The 16,903-nt window shown below is 32.0% G+C and overlaps 1 protein-coding gene across 1 annotated transcript; it reads left to right on the top strand.

Annotated features, from left to right (window-relative positions):
* The first annotated feature begins 1,372 nt into the window (after positions 1-1,372).
* LOC122722406 (cytochrome P450 714C2-like) lies at positions 1,373-2,178 on the top strand. Its single transcript, XM_043953101.1, has 3 exons — positions 1,373-1,655; positions 1,755-1,981; positions 2,122-2,178. The coding sequence occupies exons 1-3, from the start codon at positions 1,373-1,375 to the stop codon at positions 2,176-2,178; spliced, it is 567 nt and encodes a 188-aa protein (XP_043809036.1).
* Positions 2,179-16,903: the final 14,725 nt, after the last annotated feature.

The raw sequence follows: 16,903 nt of genomic DNA, 5'->3' as shown, positions 1-16,903 counted from the left end.
TCCCCTGTAGGTTTTCGAGGTATGGTCATGCCCATAGAATGCTCGATAGCTCGGATGCCCAGTTCCTTGTAGCACCGTCTAAACGTTTCTCCAACTTTTAATGAATAGCTCGATTTTCAAATGAATTATAAATAATCTTATTTTTAAATGTAAATTGACTTGTGATTTGAAAGAATTGCTCGTAACATGTTCTATAAATACAATTTTCTTATACAGAAATAATACTTTCAATAATTAAATTTGGTTATTAAGCAATCCACCTTAGCATTTATTAGGATGTCCATTTTAGGCTTTAATTAGCTCATTAGATTTTGTTCAATTTAGTCCAAAAGTTCAATCTAAATTTCAATTTAGTCTAATTCTTTATACGAACAGCTCACGCCACCTTTTAAATTTTAAATTATTTTTATTTTTCATATATTTTATAATTAATTTAATTAAAAATATAAAACACTATTTTATATTTTCATATTATTAATTGAAATGGAAACTATCATTTTCAGTTTTTATATAATTAATTAAAATAAAAATAAAATTATAATTATAATATTTTATATTCTCATATTTCATATACATATTTAAAAAATAATTATAATAAGAAAAAATCACTACTTAATTCTTATAGTATGACAAACCTTATTAGTTAGTCCATTAATTTTGAAAAATACATTAAAACATCTTTAATATTTTGAAAAGTCTACTAGTTAGTCTCTTTATTAATTTTGCTATTAAGAATTTTACTATTTAGCTCTTATTATTTTAAAAAAATTTATTAGTTGATATCTTAAATTTTTAAAAAGTTTACTAATTCATTTTTCTGTATCAGGGACATTTTAGACTTGTTTTTATAAAATTTAATGATTAAAATTAACGAATGGACTAATTAATATATTTTTTAAAATATTAGTAATATTTCAACGCATTTTTTAAAATTGAAAGACTAATTAGTGAATTTCTCCGCACCATAAAGAGTAAATAGTAATTTTTCTTTACAATAAAAATCATGAAAAACGTTAATCTTATATTTTCATTTGATATAGTCAGTTGAATTTATTTTTATGAACTAATTAAAATTAACAAACTAATCCATTTCAAAAAAAAAAATTAACAAACTAATAATGTGGTGCATGAATTAGAAAGCTTGAATATAATTTGGACTAAATTGAATATATTTCAGATTTCTGCACAATTTTGGTGAAAGAAAAAAGTAGGCTAAACTGAATATTCTCAATAAAATGGAAAAAAAATGAGCATTTAGAAAGATACATTTATAAATTATTTTTTTCCTACTCATAGAGGACAACAGCAAACTCCAATCCTAATTAACCTTCTATATAACTCAAGAGCCTGCTAATATTGTTCCATTTTTGCCATGGAAGTTCAGTTTGTTATTCAGATACTGTTTTCCATTGTGATTATAGCGTTGCTGGGAATCCTATTGCGCCTTTACAATGGATTGGTTATGAAACCAAAGAGGCTTCGTTCCATGTTGCAGAAGCAAGGCATCAATGGACCTCCACCAGCTTTCCTTCTTGGAAATATAAGACAGATTCAGACGACTGTGTCCTCAGTTGTGAAGGCCACTGATCCACCTCTCATCCATAACTGTGCTGCTCTTCTTTTCCCTTTCCTTGAGCTATGGAAGGAGGAATATGGTATTATCTCTCATCTCAAAAATCTGCATAAAAGAAAAGAAAAAAAAAATCGAAGACTTCCCATTTGAACCATTTGATAATTTTCCTGTTAATTTTCAGGTCAAGTGCTTGTATTTTCCCTGGGAAACATACAAGTTCTGAATTTGAATCAGCCTGACATAGTGAAAGAATACACAACTTGTGTATCTTGGGACTTGGGGAGACCTTCAATGAATATTAATGATCTTGGTCCTTTGCTTGGTCAAGGGATTCTCACATCAAATGGAGCTTTCTGGTCACATCAGAGGAAGATCATTGCTCCTGAATTGTACATGGAAAAGATCAAGGTATTGATTAATAGAATATATACACAGATCATAGTGGATCCTGTGTAAATTCCACCACGGTTGTATATATAACGGTTGCATGAATTAATTTTTCTTGATATTGGCTGTGGCCAAGCATTTTGATATAAAAGCTTTTGCAGGGAATGGTGAACCTGATAACCGAGTCTGCAGTTTCATCCTCTTGGTGCCTCATGTAATGTGACGATTTTTAATATACCATTATTAACTATGTATCTTAATTTTGTAATTAAGTTTCTAAGTTTTAGTTTTGTAAGTTTTAATTTCTTTTATAAATAAAATATATATTTTTTTATATTTCAACTGTTATTAATCAGAATGCTGAAGACTGAAAAACAGCCATTGAATGAAAGATTGTGTAACTGTAAGGTTCAACAATTAAAATAATAATAATAATAATTCTTTGTTTCATTGAACATGAGAAGCACTATAGATAAGGCTATTTATTTTGAGTGAAATTTTTATAATTATAATTTATATATATATATATATATATATATATATTTAATTGGTAATTGAGGATATATAACTTAGAGATTTCTGATTTACTCACATACACTTGAGATTTCTGATTTACTCACATACACTTAAATCTATGAGTACTATATTAATTCTGATTTATTCACATACATCTATGAGTGCTATATTAATTTTATTTAAATTTATATTATAAGTATTAAAAAACTAAAGTTATATATTAATTAATGATAATAATAAGATTAATAAATTTTATTTAATTTATAGATATAATATTAATGATAAGATTATTCAAATTTATTACTGTTATTATTATAAATGGATTTTATTTATTTAATTTAATATATACATATTAATGGTTAAGGTTGATATTCTTTGGTCTATTTACTTTATTTGTTTAATTAATTAAGAATGACAATTATAAAAAAAATAATTGTTCTAGTTGAATGGTTTTAGGTGTGGATTATCTCATAAATGGTGCTGCTGTCATTGTTCTAATAATAAATAATTTTTAATATATTTTTCCTCTTATTTTCATTTTTTTAACATATTTGATAAATTAATTCAAGGAATTTATGCTTTTATTTGACTATTTTTTAAATAATAGGTCTTCGATTTATATTTATAATATATAAAATGCATTTTTTGATAAAAGAAAAAAAATCTAATGTATATAGTTAAGTTAATTTGAAAATGTAATCCAATGAAGGGGCAATTATTAATTTTGCGAGGATTCAGTAGTCGGAGATTCTACACAAATGGGGAGCTTTTGATATGTTGTCAAGTGGAGACCTCCTCATCTAGCTCACTAAATTAAACTTCAATTTTATTTGTGCTGATTAAGTCACTAAATTCTTTTTGTGATGATGGATCCATTAAAAATAAAAATAAAATTTTTAATATTATTTAAAAGAAAATAATATTAAATTATTCATTTTAATTGTTGATAAGATCAGTAAGTTTAATAATTAATTAGTTTCTTTTTTTTTTTTGTTGAGAAGGGCTTTATGTAAGGCATTTTGAATTTGCATTGTCAAAAAACTTAAAAGCACTGAAAATTGGCTTTTACCCGAAATAATTTACTTAGCTTTCCAATTATCTGTTTCAATCATAACCTACCTCGCATTATAATTTGCTATTAAATTAATCCCTTCTAAGATTACTCGTAGCTCATCTCCCAACGCAGTTGTCCTACCAAACATTGTGGTAAACCCAGTTATCCAGGCATCAAGGACCATCAATGTTGAGTTTGAAAGAAAGTGGGTCCGGTGGTTTTTAAGCAATTTGTCTAAGATTGAGTTGCACTTGAGGCATCTTGAAACCTTTGATGTGGTGTTTAAAAATTATGTAATTTTGGCCGTCAAACTTGCCTGTGAAGGCTACCTTCTGGTCACCTAATCTGCCTTTAAAGGTTTGACTTTTGGATATGTAAGCGAACTTTAAGCCGTCGAACTTGCCGTTGGAAGTTCCTTGTCCAGCCATTTTCAACTCATTTTCTACATATTCTCTACTATATTTTTAAGGGTTTCTAGGGATAGTTTCAAGTATTGTAAAAATTATGTTCGGTCCCTTATTTAAATCCATCTGTGTAGGATCGAACTTGAGAGACCGTAAAGGCTTGTATTGAGATAACTGTTTCAGAGCTAGGATTGCGTCAGCCAGATGTGAGTAGAACTAAATTAAACTATCATTTAAAGAAATCAAATATTTTAAGCATGCTCATGCATCACGAATGTCATGTGCATATGATTAGGTTATTTTGCATTAAAATTTACGAATATGATGATGTATTGCATAACTTATTGTTATTGTGGATAGATGTTGGATGACCCACTAGCCCTTGAGCATATTATGATATGGTATGATGAATACAAAAGTCTAGGTCGAGACCCATTCTATGCCCCTAGCATTATGTAAGGGAAAGTCTAGGTCGAGATCCATTCTACGCTTCTGACACTATGAATATATTATGTTATGTTTAAGAGGAAGTATTGAGGAGCACCTATTGTGGGCCGAATACTATTGGAATTTATAGAGCGTTACTAGTGACAAGTCTATTTTGATATGAATTATTTGTGTTGTTATGTATTCATACGATCATATATTTTATTGAACTGCTTTTGTTTATATTTCTTCTCACTAGACTTTTGTAGCTTATCCCTTTCCCTTAACTCTAGATTTGCAAGATCAGAGTTAGCTGAGGAGGTCAATAGAGTTGTTTGGTATAGTTCTGATGTAATAATTTAGCTGTGAACATGTAATTCTTATTGTGGATTAGAATTATGTTTTGCTTGAGTCTTCTTTTATAATCCCTTTTTTATGATCTTCTTATGTAAAAGTTTTAAAGTTTAAATTATGTTTCAACTAAACTGAGGCATGTAATGTTGACCATACTGGAGCATTTAATGAGGGGTTTAGTATGAGTTTTATGTTTTTAATTATGATAAATGCATATGTCGAGTTTTGGTTCTTGAGATGGAAACATTTTTATATGTTTTTATGATCATATTTGGGATTATATAAGGTGTAATATAATGTATAATAGGCTTGCTACGGATTTCGGCAACCTTAAGCCAACCTAAACCCTAGCGTCGATAGCGGTCCAGTTTTTGAGTCGTTACAAGCTAAGCTCATACATTTGGGATTGTGAAGAACCTGTTTTTAATATTGTGTGGTAAAACATGAGTCCAAGCCTATCTGACATAAGAACAGTCACGCAGGATATGGAGAAGACATTCAACTTCCCTTTCGCATATAGGAAAGTTGTTGTGAGCGCCAAGATGCCTTCTATACCTTTCTAAATTACTGAGAATACCATTGTGTATGGCTTGCCAAAGAAAAGCTCTAATTCTCTACGGGCCATTTCACCTCCAAATGAGTTTTTAGTTCTTTGTAGTCTACTATCCTTCAAACCTACAAGCACCAAGTAGGCTATTTTTAAATTAAACTTGCTTAAAGCCGACCTAAGCCAAATTACCTGATTAGTTTTCTCTTTGTTGACCCCCACCACAATAGGAACCATATTCAAAAAGGCCGAGTGGGGTAACAAGTGAGCAAGGCTTTCCCATTTCCATCCTACTTTTACCTCGAAGAAGTCCTCCACCTTCTTAGAGACAAGATTCTCTAGAATCGAGGTAACTGTTAAACTAGACAAGTGGGTAGCTAGTTAAACTAGACAAGTGGGTAGCTAGTGATATCCAATTGTCTTCCCAAAAGATGCACACCCTACCATTGCTAATAATCCAACACTCTTAGGTTCTCCCAAACACTAGAGATGCCTTTCCAAAGGTTAGAGCAGGACGCCTTAGAGACCTTCTCGGGTATAAAGGTGTTAGCCATTTTGTATTTAGATCTCAAAACCTAAACTCAAAACTCTCACGGTCTATCCACCAAATTCCAAGAGATCTTGAGCATGAAGGCTTTGTTAATGGTCCTTGAGTCCCTAAACCCAAGGCCTCCTATATCCTTTGGGCAGACAATTTTTTCCCAAGATATTAAAGTTATCTTTCTACTATCTCCACTACTTTTCATATGAAATCCCTACAATAAGCGATCAATTCCAGAGCAAATGACTATAGGGAGGAACGTGGGCCACTACAAGAAGATTGCTATTTAGTAATGAAAAAATTTATTGCTGAGTAGTAAAAATATGTTAGTACATCACTTCATTAATGGATTTGTAACGGACGAAATCCATTTTAGAGATCCTCGTTGGTAAATTCAGTACAACGACTCAATAAACTCGTTAGAAATTGTAACAGAACAGTAATGAAAATGTCCATTATAGTTTCTAATAGTTTCACTTTTGTTAGTGTATGAACACATTTTTCAAAACGAATTAGATCTTTTACTAACGGAAGTTTCTGTTAGTGATCCGTTAATTTACCTGGACATTTAAATATGCTTAATTTATCCTGTACATCATCATCAATAATAAATTCAAGCAAATTGCGTGGCACCTTTTGGTGTCTCGTCATGACATGTAGTTTAAAATAATGAGCAGAAAAAATAGATCCTTCTTCCACCGAGTAATCATTACAGGTTGAACCTTCCACCTTGACCTTATTTTTTACATTGTTCTTTAATTTTCTTAAGTATTTATAGTTGGAACTCGAAATAACAGTTAGCAGTGTTTTGTAAGTAAATAAAAATGTTATTATATTGATAAACAATTATGAAGTATACCTCTGTACTGATCTTGTAATTACTGCTTCTTATGCAAGGTGTACTGTTAAATATTCTATTGAATCAAACAGATTTGGAGAAAATACTCGTTTAAGCTTACAAGGATCATAGGAATCTGTTCATTTAACTGTTGCATGTCCCAATTAGTAACTGTAGTTGAAGTAAGTTCTCAAAAAAAATAATTGCTAAGCTCTGTTATTGACTACCAAATATTATTTGGCAATAATTCTCTGAAAGCTATAGAAAGAATTCATTGTATGAAAACATGACAATTGTGGCTTTTTATACCAAATAGTTGAAGCTTCCTATTGTTAACACATCTTCCTATATCGGAAAGATATTCATCAGGGAATTTTAATAATTTCAGCCAATCAAATAGTATCATATTTGATTTCTTGTCCACACAATAACTTGCTTGTGGATATTTTCTACTGATTGGATCTATATTTAATCTGGTTTTCTATATATTTCCTTTAAATCTTCTTGTGATTTTATATTATCCTTTGTCTTTCCCTTTACATTTATCATCGTATTAAAAATATTCTCAAAAATATTATTTTTAATGTGCATGACATATAGATTGTGGCGAATCATATTTGATGACCAATATGGTAAATTCCATAATATGCTCTATTTATGCCAACCAGTTGTCTTTGACATCCAACCATTTATTTTTGGATAGTCAGTATCTGCTACCTGCATCAAGCCAAACGAATCAATCTCTTTTAACAAATATTTCCCAGTTCTAATTAGTGGTAGTGAGATAAAGATAGTTTAATTTTTAATAAAAGATGTCTTATTTCGACAGAAATGGTGGTTATGTTGTAAGAACTTCTGATGGCTATCAAACCATGTTTATCTCCCCTTGTCAATGTAAAGACATTTGTATTTTCCATATAGTATGGATATGTAGTACGTTCCGCTGTGCTCCACTCTGAGAGCATTGAATAAGCAGAAAAGTCACTAATAGTCCAAATTAAAGCAGAACGTATGATGAAATTATTCTTATGGAAAGTATCATAAGTATTCATACAACTTTCCAAAGCTCTTTCAATTCATTAACTAATAGTTGCATGTATACATCAAGATTTTCGTTTGAATTCTTAGGTCCAAAAATGATAGTCGTCATAAATATATACTCATATTTCATACACATCCATGGTAGCAAGTTGTATGGAGTTAAGTTACTAGCCATGAAGAATATTGTTGGCCAAATTGACTGAATGGTTGAAAGCCATTACTGTAAAGGTAGAGTCTAACATTTCGAGCCTCTGTTGCAAAAATTAGATGAATTTAGTTGATGTTTTAGTCCATAACTCATATGGAGTAGAATTTACTATTTATGTGGGTACTCGGTTAAGTATAACAATGAGTACTGATAATGTATCACCTCAATAGATTATTAACAAAATTAGCTTATCTCATTATTGGCCTAATCTCATAGTATTATTTCTTCTTTCTATCACACAATTCTTAAATTGCTTCGACATAAATTTCCTATCTCAGTTAATTCTTAAAGCCCTTACTTTTCTATCTGATTGATTCTTAAGTAAATCCAAAAATTTAGTGAAACAACTTAAAATCTCAATTTAATGATATATCAAATGGACATAATTTTACAGAGAGTAGACATTGATTAAGAAACAGATACCCTCTATACTAACCCTAGATATACAGAACATTTATTAGAATAGATTAATCACAAAGGAATTTAACTATTGTTTTCTCTCAAATGGTTTTTCCATATTTTTTCAAATTAAGCAATATTTGCATGTAGACATATCTACTTTGCTAATACTATATAATAAGCCCACTCTGGCTAATCGCTGTATATCACTTAACCTATATGGCAAGCATAGCATGCCACATTTACATCATTTATAAATGTATCAAAAGATGTAGAATAGAAAAAAATATGTACTCTGACAGTTATTTATACTAACTAAGCCAATACGACCATTCAAGAAATATCTAGAACCACTATAACTTATACTTAGAACAAGTTTACACCTTTTTCATGAAAAATATAACCAACATAGAAATTGAATTCCTATGAATTTATGGGACAAATTGGATATCATTTAGGAGTAAAATTTTCCTACTACATATAGCAAACTCGCAGGTGATTAAACCATTCACCTCCACTTTGGTGTTATTTCCTAACGAATATCTATCTTGCCCATAAATGAAGTCGTCACAATTTCCCGAAAGTATTTCAATCTTGTTCTATACAATTAAAATATTTGATCTTAACAATATTTTCCTTCTTCTATACGAAAGGACCTTTGCCCTTTCCCTTATTATTGTTTCTTATTGGACTTAACTTTTTCTATCTCTTGCTAGTTTCCACCTTGATATTTTTGCTAATTTTCTTTTATTACTTAGGAATTAGAGCTAGTTATGTACACTTTTATACTCATTAGATTTAAATGCAAACGTTCCTAATTGAGCTTTAAGAAGTGTATAACATCTTCTATATATATTTAATATGTACGCTGTGAGTAAATAGCATGTTTCATGTGATTCTAAGTATTTAGACAAAAAGCATATGACAATTTAGACATTTTATTTGTGAACTAAAATATGACGAGCATCCTTTAGCTCATTCACCATATTATTCATGATCTTAAGACATTTTCTTATATCATGATTAGAACTCTGCTTATAAGTATCTAATTTTATAGTATGAACTATAAGATTGGCAAGCAAGATTCCTTTAAATTTCTATTTTAGTGCAGACCATATATCTTTTGTTAAATCATATTTTCTAAACTCATGCATAAGAATATCATGCATACTGCTTGCCAAAGTGATATAAAAAGTTGAATTCATTTCTTGCAAACATCATACACTTCACGATTCAGCCTATACTGTGATGTTTTACCCTATTATAGTATTTCCAAAATTAGATTAGGAGATTCTAGAGTTTCTAGTTTCTCGAGCACATATTGGATTTTATTTCTTTAGATTTTATAGTTATCATCGTTTAACTTCTCTCACTTATTAAAATCATTCTAAATCTAAATTAGAAATATTTATGTATATGAATTAATATCTTAGTTCATATATACACTAATCTTAATAATAATTAATTATATTAATAATTATTTTACATTAAATTTAAAGTCGGAAGTTTATTGTAATCTCAATCTTTATCTAAAATTTTAATATATTATAAAAATTAATTATAATTAATTATGTTAAGAGTTTAAATATTTTATAATTTAAGAGTTTAAATATTTTATACTTATATCCTAAAACATCAATTCACAAACAGTATATCAATATATGATGTACATTAAAAAAAAAAAAAAGAACAAATACAATTTATAAAATAAAATAAAATATTATTTAAAATATGAAACAATTAAACATTATATTGTTTATCATATGAAAAAACTTAAAAAATTGAAATACTAGAACTCCAATCAATTAAAAATAATCTGATTCAGATTATTAGAATCTTCTAATAAACTATATAGATCATTTTCTAATCGTTTCAGATCATAGTCAATTCTAAATAGTTTTGACTTAAAAAAAAGATTTACTAATCAATCTTGATAATCCCATTAAAAGATATGTCATCCTATTTTCAACCCATTTAGTATATTTATTAATAAATTTATTATAAGATGTTTGCAAAATCAATTGCTCTTTTCCTAAATAGAATCCGAAAATCCTTTTAGGTTGGAATTAGGTAACACAATTTTTAAAAAACACATCTTTCTCTATTTTGTGAAAAAATTAAGATAATTGGCTATTTAATCATCTCATTTACCTTATTTCTTTGCTATGTAGAAGTACTCGTATCGAGTCATAAATGACTTATATTCTATTGTAAGTTGATATTATATTTGTATACATATACAAAAAAATAAAATAATAGTCTAAAACATAAAAAAAATTAATGATAATAACATCATTAAAAAATCTCTTTAGATTTTCTTTTAAAAAATTATTAAAAAATTTATTTAATAATAATTAAAAATTATTAAAAATAATTATATAAAAAATGCCCAATTTTAACTTTTTTATAAATATCACACATCAAAATATTTTTTTATTAATTTTGGTTCAGAATTTATTCTTTTAAATAGAATAATTATCTTTTTTAATTTGAAAAAAAATAAAAATAAGTCTAAACTGCCAAGTTAGTGTGCTAGCTAGGCTCGTGATATAGTCTGTGCATGCCTGGCTCACACACCCAGACCTGTATGTCCAAGCGCCGAATATCAGTACGCGACCCCATACTGCGCGTGGCCAGTGCTACGCACCTGAGTCTTTATGGTCCAAACACCTTGTAATACCCGGCTAGACTCCGGTATTGAAATTCCTACCGTCCGGTGGAACCTCGGATGTCGGAAGCCTCTAGTAGGGTAGAAACATGTTTTCCTAAAATGTTTTAGTGTATTTTATGATTTTAAATGAAAAGGAAATGAGTTTTTGCATGGAAAACAACCTTGGAGGAAAACCCAGGTTCGGCCGCCGAAGCTCAAGTTCGGCCGCCGAACATGCATGTGTTTTGGAGGCACGTTAGGCCCCCGAAAGCATAGGTGAGGGAAGTTCAGGTTCGGCCGCCGAAACCCAAGTTCGGCCGCCGAACATGGCATGCTTGCGAAAGCACTTTCGGCCCCCGAACGTGGCCTGGCCAGCCACCTATAAAAGGGACCCTTAGCCGAAATGGACGAGCTTTCTTCCATTTTCGGCCACACCTAGCTTCCAACCTCCCTCTTCCAAATCTAGTGTTTTTCCTCCAAATCCCCACCATTTTTCTTGAGTTTTAAGCTTGCATTGAAGGTTTTGAACTTTTGAAACAAGTTTTGGAGCTTTGGGAACTCAGGAGCTCATTTTCTTGGATCTCCAAGTTTAGGTCGTCTCTTTCTCGATCTTCAAGAGGTAAGAGCCGATCTTAAGCTCAATGTATGTTTTAAATAAGTTTTATGAATTTTTATGGGGTAGAAATGCATGTTTAAGGTAGTTGAGCTATGTTAGGTTTTATGTGATTTTTGAACAATGTGGCATGTTTGAGTATGTTTGAAGTGTTGTAGTTGGGGTATTTGTTTGTTTGAGGCCCCTAGGAGCTTGTATGCATGTTTTGGTTGAGTTATATGCATGATTTGAAGTTTTGGGAGGCAAGAGGTTCATGTGAACCAAGTTTCTGCCATTCTAGGAGAAACCAGGTTCGGCAGCCGAAGGGACTTTCGGCCGCCGAACCCCCTTGTAGAGGCAGCATTCGGCTGCCGAAGCTTGCCCCCGAAAGAGGACTTTCGGATTTGTCTGGGACTTTCGGCCGCCGAAGGTGCCGCCGAAAGTGCCTGACTTTCGGCTCTAGAGGGACTTTCGGCCGCCGAACCTGCCGCCGAAAGTGCCCTGTTCAGCCATTTCTTGCATGTTTTTATATAGTTGTTTTGTGGTGTTTTAGGGGGTTTTTGGGGAGTATGTTAGAGTTATGTTTATGTATGTTTGGTCCCTCATTGGAGTCCACCTGTGTAGGTTCGGACCCGAGGAACCGAGGACCCCAGCAGTGAGCCAGCTGCTACAGAGTTTGTCAGAGCTAGCCAGAGGTGAGTGGAATAAACCTTAATTTTTAAAATAAATGAAATATGAATTTTGAGCATGATCCATGCATCATGAATGCCATGAGATATAGTAGGTTGCTGCATTAGTATTCACGAATATGTTGCATTGCATTTATGATGTTGATGTGGATTGGTTATTGAATGATCCTTTAGTCCTCATATGGCATGATGATGTTACGGCATGATATGGTATGGAAGTCCAGGTTGTACCCATTCTACGTCCCTGGCACGATGTAAGAGGAAGTCCAGGTTGTACCCATTCTACGTCCCTGGCACAGTTGGACTGTATGATATGATATGTTATGTTAAGAGAAAGACCGGTTGTACCCATTCTACGTCCCGGCACAGTTGGACTATGTGGAGGACTATAGGTGACAATACCATCCAAGATGTGATTTGTTGTGATGTGTTGCATTCCATGAAAGCATGAAATTTTAATATATTGTTTTCTACTATTCTGCTCACTGGGCTTGTTAGCTCACCCCTCTCCCCTAACCCCAGGTGTGCAGGTACAGGGTAGACCAGAAGGTTAGCCAGAGTTTTTGAAGTATGTTGATGTAATAGTTAGATTGTGGACATGACAATTGTATTATGATGTAATGTAAGAGATTACAGTATGTTATGTAATGAGATATATAGAGGTTATAGATGTGCTTGACCCTATGAGTATTGCTATCCCTTTTGATACATGATCTATAGAAATGTTTTATAATGTTCATAAAAGCCAACTCATCTCATGTTGTATCGCCCGTTGGGGCATTGATGAGATCCCACAGAGGGATCATGATTATGATCATGACTATATACATGTATGTTCAGGTTGAGTTGGATGTTTGAAAGAAAAGTTTTAAATTTTTATGCATGTTGTTGATCATGTATGGGATTATACAGGTTTACAGGTTCTATGTCAGGCTTGCTACGGGTCCCGGTGGCCTTAAGCCGATCTGGATCCTAGCGCCGGTAGCAGTCCGATTTTCGGGTCGTTACACACCTAGCGCGCGGTCTAGTGCCACACGTCTGGGCCTGGGCCTGCACAGGGCCTAATGCTGCGCAATTAAGTCCATATAGTCTAAGTCCTTGCAAAGCTTGGTGCTGCGCAAAGAATTGGACCCGCATGATCCAGGCTCAATAGCCTAAACTAACTAGCCCCACAAAACTTTATTAATAAATTATAGTTTAAAATAATTCTACAATACCTACGACAACAAAATTAATATATATATATAATTTAAAATTTTTACATTGAAAAGCTAATTTTATTTAAGAATTATATTAAAAATTTACTATTCAAATTAATTTTAGGATTCATAAAAATTTAAAATTTTTAATCCTATTCTAAATTATATAAAATTATATAAAACCACTTTAAGTACTAATTAAGAATTGTATTATTTATAATTTCAAAAAAAAAAGAATTGTATTATTTATATAAAAAATTAGTTTTTACAAAATTAAATAAATTTTTTTAAACAAATTCATTTCTATAAAAATTTAACTAACATTAAATTTTTTATTTTTTAATCCTATTTTTAAATTTTCATGTTCTTTATTATTATTATTATTATTATAATAACATAACAATAATTTACAATTTAATTCTTTATTATTATTATTATTATTATAATAACATAGGGCGAAAGTTAAATGACAAATATTATGGATGAATATTATAGGGTGAAAACTAAATTACAAATATTATGGGATAAAGACGTAAAAATAAATTATTATTTAATTTTTATATTATAAAAAAAATTTATTAATTGATTATCAATTCTGAAGTTGGATTAAAAAAGTTGTAGACCTCAATAAAAAATCTCGGAAAAGTAATAATACCCATTGATTTTCTAGAAACAACAAACCTAAAAGAAAAATTCTTGATAAATAATGGTTAAAAGGTACTGTTAGATACTGTATTAATCGGTAAAATAAAAATTCATGTAATAGAATTACTAAACAGCTGAGTAACCACTTTCCTTGATTTTTAAAAGACGTGTAAGATATAAACTTGACTTTTATCGCTTATAAACTCTCTAATAAGACCGTTAAATTAGTCTAATAAAAAAATAAATTTGCATATGTCTCTAATATTTTAAAAAATTTATTAATTAATTTTTTTATTACTTTAATCATTAAATATTATAAAAAAGTTAAAATATCATTAGAAAAATTAATTAATAAATTTTTTATAAAATTAGGATATTAACTATTGAAAATATAAAAATTATATAATAAAATATTTAATAATTAAAATTAATAATAAATTAAATAATAAATTTTTTAAAATATTAAAAATATTTTAATATATTTTAAAATTAAATTTTAATATTTTAAAATTAAAAAATTAATTCATAATATAAAAATTAAATAATAATTTTTTATTCATATCCTAATATATTCGGATGAATTAGAGTTAAATATTCGGTCGATTCGGTTTAAAATTAAACTGAATTGAATAAATCGAAAACCGAAATTTTAGTATTTATGAAAATCAAATTAAATCGATTTTAATCAAAAACTGAATTGAACTGAACTGATCTTGTAACGACCCGAAAATCAGACCGCTACCGGCGCTAGGATCCAGATCGGCTTAAGGCCGCCGGGACCCGTAGTAAGCCTGACATATAACCTGTAAACCTGTATAATCCCATACATGATCAACAATATGGATAAAAAAAAATTTAAAACTTTTCCTTCAAACATCCAACTCAACCTGAACATACATGTACATAGTCATAATCATAATCGTGATCCCTCTGTGAGATCTCATCAATACCCCAACGGGCGATACAACATGAGATGAGTTGGCTTTCATGAACATCATAAAACATTTTCGATCATGTAATAAAAGGGATACCTCATACACAATGTCAAGCACAATATCTAATCCTCAATATCATTACATGACTGAAACTGTACTTTTACATAACGTTAATACATTTATCATGTCCACACTATCTATTACATACATCAGACTTCATTACTCGCGTAAACCTCCTGGTCTACCCTGTACCTGCAATCCTGGGGAAATGGGAGAGGGGTGAGCTACTAGAGCCCAGTGAGCAGAATAATAAAAACATTTAAATCATATGGATCATGGAATGCATCACATCACAGCTAATCACATCAAGGATGAATTTGTCCACAATAGCCCTCTACATGGTCCAACTGTGCCAGAACGTAGAATGGGTCCTGGTCTTTCCCTTACATATCATAGCATAACAGTGTCCAACTGTGCCAGAACGTAAAATGGGTCCTGGTCTTTCCATTACATAGTGCCAGCGAACGTAGAATGGGTCCCACTGGTCTTACATTCCATACCGTACATATCATATCGTCATATCATAGATCGAGGGCTATGGATCATCCAACATTCATCCACATCAACATTTAACATATGCAATGCAACATATTCGTGAATTCTAATGCAAGCAACCTAATTCTTCACATGGCATTCATGATGCATGAAGCATGCTAAAAAGTACATTATTTGCTTTAAAACATAATAGGTTGTTCCACTCACCTCTGGATAGCTCTGACCAGACACTGGGGCAACAGACTCACTGCTGGGGTCCTCGGTTCCTCGGGTCCGAACCTACACAGGTGGACTCAAATGAGGGACCAACATACATGAACATAACTCTAACTATTCCCCAAAAACCCCCCTAAAACATCATGAAACGATCATAGAAAAACATGCAAGAAATGGCTGAACAGGGCACTTTCGGCGGCAGGTTCGGCAGCCGAAAGTCCCTCCAGAGCCGAAAGTCAGGCAGGTTCGGCGGCACCTTCGGCGGCCGAAACTCCCAGACAGAGACGAAACTCATGCATGTTCGGCGGCACTTTCAGCGGCTGAAACTCCCAGACAGAGATGAAAGTCTCCTTTCGGGGCAAGCTTTGGCAGCCGAAGGCTGCCTCCATAAGCACGTTCGGCGGCCGAAAGTTCCTTCGGCTGCCGAACCTGGTTTCTTCCAGAATGGCAGAAACTCAGCTCCCTTATGCATTTGTGCCTCCAATCTCATCCAAACATGCATAAACCTATTCTACAACATTCCCAAGCATTCACAAGCAAACATACAAGTTCCTAGGGGCATCAAACCATCAAAAACCCCAACTACAACACACAAACAACTCACATTGTTCAAAAATCACACCAAAAAACCCATAAACATAACTATGACCTAAACATGCATTCTACCCCCATGAACTTCATAAAACTTACTTAAAACATAACATAAGCTAGAGATCGACTCTTACCTCTTGAAGATCGAGAGTAGAGGCGACCAAACTTGGAGTTGGAAGAGATTCGAGTTCTTGAACCTCAAAGCTCCAAAACTTTGCTCAAAAGCTCAAATCTTCAAAACGAAGTTAAAACAAGTGAAAAACTTGAAAGATCTAGAGGAAAAACATCAAAGATCGGTGAGGGGCGGCGAAAAGCTCACCTTGGCCAAAAATGGGGAAAAGCTCGCCCGTTTTCGGCTAAGGGACCCTTTTATAGTGGCTGGCCAGGCCACGTTCGGAGGCCGAATGTGCCTCTGCATGCATGCCATGTTCGGCGGCCGAACTTGAGGTTCAGCGGCCGAACCTGGACTTCCCTCACTTGTGCTTTCGGGGGCCTAAAGGCGCTCTCGAAGGCATGCATGTTCGGCGGCCGAACTTGAGGTTC

The sequence above is a fragment of the Manihot esculenta genome, chromosome 18 (assembly GCF_001659605.2).
Source record: "Manihot esculenta cultivar AM560-2 chromosome 18, M.esculenta_v8, whole genome shotgun sequence".
Taxonomy (NCBI): Eukaryota; Viridiplantae; Streptophyta; class Magnoliopsida; order Malpighiales; family Euphorbiaceae; genus Manihot; species Manihot esculenta.
This window is presented reverse-complemented; position numbering and strand designations above follow the sequence as displayed.

Coding starts and splice junctions, on each gene's coding strand:
- LOC122722406 (XM_043953101.1), top strand. CDS start 1,373: ATGGAAGTTCAGTTTGTTATTCAGATACTGTTTTCCATTGTGATTATA. Junction 1,656..1,754: donor GCTATGGAAGGAGGAATATG/GTATTATCTCTC, acceptor GTTAATTTTCAG/GTCAAGTGCTTGTATTTTCC. Junction 1,982..2,121: donor TGTACATGGAAAAGATCAAG/GTATTGATTAAT, acceptor AAGCTTTTGCAG/GGAATGGTGAACCTGATAAC.